General features: G+C 38.4%; 1 protein-coding gene across 1 annotated transcript; it reads left to right on the forward strand.

Annotated features, from left to right (window-relative positions):
* Window positions 1373-8408, forward strand: LOC109719285 (condensin-2 complex subunit D3). Its single transcript, XM_020245860.1, has 9 exons — window positions 1373-2440; window positions 2810-3481; window positions 5074-5565; window positions 5944-6035; window positions 6297-6384; window positions 6473-6587; window positions 6666-6795; window positions 7092-7266; window positions 7513-8408. The coding sequence occupies exons 1-9, from the start codon at window positions 1373-1375 to the stop codon at window positions 8095-8097; spliced, it is 3417 nt and encodes a 1138-aa protein (XP_020101449.1). The 3' UTR covers window positions 8098-8408.

Raw genomic sequence — 9112 nt, forward strand, 5'->3', positions numbered from 1 at the left:
GTTGAGTAGTGTCCCCAGGGCTGAGTGATCTCTACAAGGTAATAGTACTAATCCAAAAGTTAGAAACGACCAAAGGGGTTAATCTAAGGGCCAAAAAATCGGAAGCACTAGATTCTCTATACTTCTGATAGCATAGTAGCTCTACTCTACTTGAATAATTAGATTTTAATTTTATTGAACTTATTTATTATTTTTAATAATTTTATTCTAAATTTTATATCATCCCACGTCAACCATAAAATTGTGAATCCTGAATAACTTTTTTTGGGGAAAAAAAAAACTTTACAAGGGCATAATCGTCATAATGGTAAACATTAGGAATAAATTTGTATGTTTTGAAGCATTAGGGTGATATATTTAATATTTAACATTTAAAATTTTTACAGGGATGAATGAAGCCAAAATTGTGAAACATAATAGGAATGCATATGAGATTATCCCACTATAAAAGGTGGGGCTTTTTTTGCATTTAGTCCGTCTCAAAAAGAATTTTTTTTTAACAAATGACTCTAATAAATTTATATTTATATATATGGCCATCTTCTTACCACATAAGTATCACATTTTTAAGTTGAACACAGTGAATGAATCACTGTGTTCATATTCACACTCTAGTTTCTCTTTTTTTACTTAAGGATGAAAAAAAATACAAAAAATAAGAATGTGATTCAATCACTATATTTAACACACGATGATTGAATTACCAAGTTCAATTTAAAAATGCCACCTAAGTACTTGCCTGACAAGAAAATGGCTATTTATGTAAATATAAATTTACTGGAGTTGTTTATAATTTTGTATTTTTTAGGGGGCTAAATGCAAAAAAAACCCCTAAAAGGTAATATTCTCCCTCTCTACTCCCTCTTTTGAGCGGGTCAAGCACTCTATAGTTCTATATAACTTTGCAAACTCATGATTTTTATTTCACAGAAAACAATTTATATGTAAATTCCTAACAAGTGTAACCGCGATCATCTCTCTCTCTCTCTCTCTCTCTCTCTCTCTCTCTCTCTCTCTCTCTCTCAATTTAATGATAATTTGTTCTAAATTTTTAATATCATCTTAAATTCGACTCGTAAGCCTTCTTAGTTAGGTAAGAGATCAGTCCTCGACTTATCACCCCATTATCCCTCATCTTCTAATACACCAAACTTTATATGAAAGTGTCCTTTTTATACGCTTGAGGCGACAGTACGTGTAGATTTGTAGTACACACGCATTCAGGAATGTAATATGCCATCCAACTAACTTACAGCGAATCGCTATAATCCAATAAGGCAATACAAATAAGAACGATATATTAAACAACACATTGAAAAGATCGGTTGATTGTATGTGTTAATTGATTGTATGGATGTGTCATTCTATTTACATGCACAAATGCTATGGCGATCGAGCAAAGCATTTTTCCGTTTNCTCTTCCCCCAGCAAGCATCTCCGTAAGAGAAAACCATCGAAATCCCCACCCGCCGATCCCCACCCCGAGCTCGGCGACCTCCTCCCCCGGGTTCTTGACCTCCTCGCCACCGTGCTTTGCCGCCTCCGCCTCGCCGAATTCCCGGACGCCCGCAAGTCCTTAATCGAGACTCTTACCACCATCCTAACATCACAGCATCGCCTTTCGGATCGCTGCTTCCTTATACTCCAAATTCTACTCTCAAGGCCTGAACATGGTGATCCGACTGCCACGGCAGCCGAGGTTCTTCGTTCCCTTGCCCCGATCATCCTCTCTCCTACGAAATCCCCCATTAGGGCAGCCGCCGTCGGGTTTGTTACCAAAAAGGTGGCGCCTTTGAGCCGGGAGAATGAAGGGGTGAGGAGGGCTTTAGTGTACCTCCCACGGTTCTTGGCCATGAAGGCGCCAGAGAAAGCCGAGCCCAGAGCTTGTGCTGTGGACTCTATTATGGAGATTCTCCGTTCTATGGTGGATGAGGATCGGATTGGGTTCGCTGAATATGTGGTTAAGATGACAGAAGGGAAGACTCAGCTTAGATTAGTAGCTGTTGATCTCATTCCAGCACTCTTGATGTCTCTGCCTGACCCATTTTTGCTGAAGGTTTCTGGGGAAGCTGTGGGTGCCAATTGGGTGTCGGGATGCTTGGAGGCATTAGTAAAGCGGTGCTCCGATTCGGTCGGAGCTATCCGAGCTAGGGCTTTGATGAATCTTTCTCAAGTAGCGGGTTTGCTTCCAGAGGATGAAGAGAAGCGAGAAGCACTGCGGGAGATAATGGGAGTAGGGAATGGTGGTTTTAGCAAGCTATTGAGGAGGAGGTGTGTTGATGATAAATCTGCAGTGAGGAGGGCAGCACTTTTGCTAATCTCAAAGTTGATGCCACTGATTGGAAAGCATGTCGATGAATCGCTCCTCACGACGATTGGGTCAGCTTGTTCTGACCCACTAGTCAGTATTCGTAAAGCAGCTCTGGCAGCTATTTCAGAGGTAGAGCTCTTTATGCTGTGTTCAGTGTTTATGTGCATTAAAACTTTTTGTTTGACCTTGCTTTTGAATAGTTTCTTTACTCTAGAATGCAGCAGCAATGCATTTGGGAAACAAATGTTGAAAGCTTTCGCTGTGGGCAGAAGCTAAAATGAACTTTTAGGCCCCAAAAGCAGGGGCTTTAAGTTAAAGTAGCTGCTTCTGATTAAGCAGAAAGCTGCTGGAAGGATTTATATTGAAAGCCATTAGTGCTTATTCAAACAACTCTACTCAATCAACACTTTTATATAAGTTCCAGCAAAGCCAACCAGCTCAACGTTACTCTTTTGGGTTGATACTTACTCATCGTAGGATTTTGCATTTGGTTTGAAGGTTTTTAGAAGTTATCCCGATAGTAGAGTGACGAGCGAATGGCTTCACACAGTCCCACCCTTGATAGTGGATAATGAAACAAGCATCCAGGAAGAATGTGAGAATTTATTTCTTGAATTAGTCTTGAATCGAATCTCCCGAGCTGCAAATGTGAAACTGAATGATGATACAATGGATTGGGATTTGATATTTCCTAAAAGTACATTGGAGTTGTTAAAGGGGTTTTCCAATGGGGAATTGGCTCCATGCGTAAAGAAGATATGTACAAGCCTTGGAAAGAAGAAAAGGCTAAGCCCGTCAATTGCTAGATCACTTCAAAACATCATAACAACTTCTGAATCTTTATGCTTAAGAAGTTCAATGCCAATAGGGAAGTGGACGGCCCCAAGGGGAGCTTGGTGGCTTCTTTCCCAGGTCTCATTGTTCACGCCCAAAGCAGTAGACTGGAAGTTCCTTTGTCATCATTGGCAGCTTCTTGATAATGTTATCCAAGAGGAGAAAGGTGAAGTACCTGAGAAACAGGATGAAAACCCTACTTCGTGGGCTATAGATCGTGTTTCTCTCTTAGAAGCGATTTCAAATGTTTCCCTGGAGTTGCCTGTCGAACCTGCTGCTGAGTTGGCTCACAACTTGCTGGCACGTATTGAGAATTTTAATATGCACTTAAGTGAGGTAATCTTCAAAATTTAAATGGAAATCTGTACTTCAATAGTCTTGTATTCTTTTGTTTTTTTTTTTTTCTCTCATGTAGAAGATATATATGACTATTTGGTGGAACATGCTACACTACTCGAGCTGGCTAAAGCTTAATGCTATAAGTTTTGATCCATTTTGTAAAACTACACCCTCTTTGTGCTTAATCCTAATTAATCAAGAAAAATGTGTACTTCTATCTGCACCTGCGCCAAGTACAACAGCAAGCTCAAATAATGTTGTTTTGTTGTTTGCGTGATGTATTTGCTTTCTGGTTTTTCAGATCAAGTTATTTTTTATCTACAGAAAATTTCTGTGCTTATTATTGGATCATGTCAATGTAGGCTAATTAACAATCATAGACGTTCACTGAAAGTACAGCTTTGGATCTGCAAACTGTTTCTTTTGTCAAGGGCTATAGATCCTTTTAGTTTTTCTCATGTAATATGTATAATAGGATGTTTGTTTCCTAGTTGCTGAAACTTAAATGCTATTGCTAGAATTCCAGCATGTAAAGCTACACACATCCTCATTTGGTCCATCCAAATTGATGGGAATCATCTGCTTATAACTTAAACCTAAACATGTACTGTATATTAAAACCTGAACCAAGTACAACAGTAAACTCGAACAACATTGTTTTATTTTTTTCGTTTTTATAATCATGTAATATTTCTGCTGTCTGACTCTGCAATTCAAGTTATCGTTTTATCTATGGAAGTTCCCCATGCATATTATTGAGAAGCTTCATATCTGGGTAGCTAGCAGTAGGAGCTTATTGAAACTACTAGCTTTTGATTGCAACTTCTTTTTTTCTTTGAGCTTTAGAGTATTTGAGTTTTCGCATCACGACTTTTATCCCCAATCTGCATAATAGTTTGTTATGGTGACTGAACATGCCACAAATGATTTTTTTTTTCACTACAATTCACGTTAGGGTTCTATTAATCCTTACATACCGGAATTATGGTATTAATTTGAACAAAAAGAGTAATCTTATTATAGGGTTCCTTTACATGAATAAGGCATTTGGTTATGACTGCCTTCCATACTTGATGCTGTCTTGTAATGGACTAAGATAACTTACATGATAATGTGGTCCATACGTGATTCAAATTTGTCTTCTTGGAAGGGTATAAGAGGGGTGTACACACTAAAATTGCCCCCTTATTCTGCGAAATGCAGAAGGTAAAGTTAGAGATGGTTTTTCTTTTGTTTCTTGGTGCAACATTGTTTTTTTTTATATAACATGAAAAATTTTATGATTTGGACCAACCTCTATAATCAGTTACTTTGTTTCTTGGAGTCCCTCACCCTATTCCTATTTATCCCCAAATCATTTAAGTTAACCTTATTATTAAAAAATTATCCTATGAGCATTACATATTCCGACAAGTGTACAATTTGAAAAACAAAAAGCATATTTGACTTTATTCTCTGTTTTCCTACCTGGCTATCTCTATATCGAGGATGCAGATTTTTATTTGGCCTTCACCTGCATGATCCATTGAGTAATGATATTCAGTACACCTTTAATGGCTGTAGCATTGATTATTTTTGTTTACATATAGGTTGATGCTCATGTAAAAGCCCTAAAAGTTTTATGCAAGAAGAAGGCCACAAAGCCCAAAGAGGGTGAAAAGCTCGTGCATAAATGGGTGCAGCAGCTGCTATCCAAAGCTGTGGACATTCTTGACAGCTATATATATGAGGTTTCAGAAAGCAAGAAGGAAAACAACTTCTTGACTCCTCTAAGTGGCAGGAGGAAGGGCAAGAAAGGAAAATCTGCATCAAAAACTATGCCACAAGCAGTTACTGCAGTCTTCACAGTTGGGTCATTGGTTCTAGCTTGCCCATCAGCTGATTTTCAGAGCATTGTACCTTTGGTACATACTATAATAACGTCAGGAAATTCTGAACCAAGACCGAGAAAGCTTGTGGGACTAACTGTTTCATTCAAAGAGGTGGCCCCTACTTTGTATGTTCAATCATGGGCTACGATGGCAAAAATATGTCTTATCAATGATAAGCTAGCAAAGCGTTATATCCCACTCTTTGTGCAGGTACTTAATTAACAGTTGCACTAAGTGCTTACTTTTCTTGGATTTTGGCACAATTTCTCTACTATAAAAAGCAAAAGCTTCTGAAAGATTCCAAAAACCAGGTGTTTGACTGACAAAAATGTCTGGAACTTTGGATCTCTTGATGTGGCATCAGGCTTAAAATGAAATTTTCGGTCCCAAAAGTAGAAGCTCCAGTTGAAGTTTCTGCTTTTGTTTACCTAGAAAATGTTGAGAGATTTTAATGGAAAAAGCTATTATTGTTTTTTCAAATAGCTCTATTCAGAGAGCACATCTGCAAAAGGTCTAGTCGGGCCGAATAGGCGCTTAACATGTTATGATCTTATTGTAATTTTATTTATGCTTGTTTATGTGTTATAGGAGCTAGAAAGGAGTGATTGTGCAGCCCTTCGCAATAATATTATGGTTGCGATGGCAGATTTTTGTGTTCGGTACACGGCATTAGTTGACTGGTATCTCTCAAGCACAACTTTCGAGAATTAAACCACAATTGCTATTGAACTCTTATTCTAATGTTCCTAGAATTCTTTTAGTCACGATACTTGATTTATAAACTGACCTTATGTTGTGGGGTAGTGACGAAAGTGTTCGGCATAAACGAGAAAGAACTGTTTCCTACTCAAAATCCAAAAGATGCTTTATAAAAATTGAGCTAGTTTTATACTGGGTGCAATAGTTTCAGTGGATCTCATTTTTTCATTGCTATTCTGCAGTTATATCAATAAAATCACAATGTCATTACGCGATCCTTGTGAAGTAGTGAGGAGACAGACTTTCATCTTACTTTCAAAATTATTACAAGTATGCTTTTCAATCCGTATTTACCTCGCGATATGTGCAATTTAAGTTTTGTGATGCAACAGTTCCTTAGACCCAACCTTGTTTCCAGAGAGACTATGTGAAGTGGAAAGGGGTTCTCTTTCTTCGGTTTTTACCATCTCTGGTGGATGATTCTGAAAAGATAAGGCATCTGGCTGATTTCCTATTCGGGAGCATCTTAAAAGGTATTACTCTCTCTAAATTTATTTTTGGAATTTACTCTGTAATTGTGCAAGTCAATTAATGATGTATGTTATTGGCAGCTAAGGCACCACTTCTGGCATATAACAGCTTCATAGAAGCGATTTTAGCTCTAAATGATTGCCATGTACATGCTGGGCATAGTGACACTCAGGCAGGTTCATACCAAGGGCCTCTACTTTTTGCGATAAGGTAAAATAGGCTCTCAAAATATGTATCCTTGCGAAGTTTTCTATTACCTATGTACTCCTGTAGACTACAATTTATTTTCCCAGGAGTGTAGCTTCTTACGAAAAAAGTTGTGTCTAAGATATTAGAATTAGTTTCTTAAAGGGAGGTAATCTGTAAGTACATGAACGGAGATGGAAGAAATTACGCCTCTAATCACATATGTGGGCATCTTTATGTCTCATAATTTTTCAAGCATCTGAGCTATGAGAGGTGATACATTGCGAAATTCAGAGCTAAGAGTGTTTTTGGTGTGGCAGAGGCACCGATGAGAGATCGCGGTCGAAAAGGATGCACATCTATGTTTCCTTGTTAAGGCAAATGGCACCTGAGCATCTTTTGGCCACTTCGGCTAAATTATGTGCTGAGATCTTAGCAGCTGCTTCTGATGGCATACTCGATGTTGATGACATCACTGGGCAAGCCGTATTTCAGGTAGACAATTATGTGACGCTCCTATCGATAAATAGCTCATGACACAGTAAAATTTTCCAGGTTAAATTCTAGTATTTTCAAAGTAGCATTTTGTTGTATATGCTTGTTGATGTTTTCATTTTTCTGAAAATGTTTTTTAGTATCCCTCCAGAATCATCTATTCTTATATATAAGTCCTTCAGAAACTTAATTGTTGTCATAGATATATGCGTCCTTCCCAGTCTGATAAAAGAGCATTGCAAACAGGACACTTTACAAATTCTCGCCTGCAAAGAGATGAGACTCCATTCAAACCGCAGCCCGGAAGCATCTGAGATGGACGAAGACAGCAACAATGGTTCTGCAGCAACTGCAAAAGGGAGGGTGGTCACTCAAGTAGCAAAGAAAAATCTAATCCAAATTGCCATCCCCATATTCATCGAGCTAAAGCGGCTTCTTGAAAGCAAGAACAGCCCCCTCACTGGCTGCCTGATGGATTGCCTTCGAGCTCTCCTCAAGGACTACAAGAATGAGATCGAGGAGATACTCGTCGCAGACAAGCAGCTCCAAAAGGAGCTCCTTTATGATATGCAAAAGCATGAGGATGCTGCTGCTGCGAAGGCCAAATCACCAGCAGCGGCGACGGAGGGTGGTCCAACACCACCAGCAGCCATGAGGTCAGTGATGAGGGAAGTAAACCGAAAACCGTCGACCCCTCCCCTCTCTTTGATGAGCTTGCCCAAGGTTAAGTCTGCCAACAATGGTGGTGCAATACTAAATGGTGAGCGGCCCCCCAATTTGTTGGAGTCTTTGCGGCGCAGGCAATCATTTGAGTCTGACGATGAGAATTAGCAGAGACTTCTATTCAGAATATTGGTCGCGTTCGATTGCTTTAGATGTATATAGTAAGAGATTTGCTTCTCTCTCTTGGACTCAGTCAAGTTATATGCTATACTTGTGCACGTTTTACATGCATGTAAGCCAAGTGATCTATCACTTGTCAGGGTGATGTGCAGTTTGCCTGGTGCTGTGGGCTCTGCACATTGATTCAACCAATCTGATACTGGAACATTTTACATGCAGGTAAAACTTTCATCGGTGAAGCATTTTCCTTTTCAATTAGTAAGATCTAACTCTGACATGCATTCTCCTCTTGAATCTTGAAGTGCTGATATTTCATTCTCTCAATGAAATTCTATTTGAGTGATATTATGTTCCAGCTTTTATTAGACAGGGTAAGATACTTGAAGTTTCTTGATTTCTAAGGATACATTCACTACTGTGTTTGTTTTCCGTAGTTTCTTTTCATTTCTCTGAAGTTTAAAGCACTAAGGATGAACTTCGATTATCTTGTTTGCAGTATCCTCTTTCTTCTTGAAAGAAAAAAAAGGAAAACTAGTTGTGCAAGAAGTCGATCCTTAAAGTGGTTTTCACCTCAAAGAACTTGAGAAAAGAATAAAAAGAAACCAAAAAAGAAAAAAAAGAGAAGCACAGAACACTACTTGGCCTTGCTTGGTTAACTTTTGTTTTGTTTTGGTTTTTTATTTTATTATATGCGACGAAGTATATTGGCAGATGGAGTTCTCCCTTCCTGTTATTGTTTATTATGTGTAGCAAACTCCATCTTTCAAAGGAAATTACTGGTAAATCTTTCTTTTTCTTTTCACTTACCAAACAAAACATTTATATGTATAGATTTGGAAGAATTGTTTCTATGGTGGTGTTTGATCACGTAGAATTCAAGGTTTACTAAACAGAAATGTAATGCTTGTGGAACCAAATGACCCTAAGTATTTTTTTTTTTAATCTTTCCTTCTCTTCTAAGTGCTTAAGACTTCGTATTTGGTAACCACTAATTTTTACTAAT

This window comes from Ananas comosus, linkage group 13 (assembly GCF_001540865.1).
Source record: "Ananas comosus cultivar F153 linkage group 13, ASM154086v1, whole genome shotgun sequence".
Lineage (NCBI taxonomy): Eukaryota > Viridiplantae > Streptophyta > Magnoliopsida > Poales > Bromeliaceae > Ananas > Ananas comosus.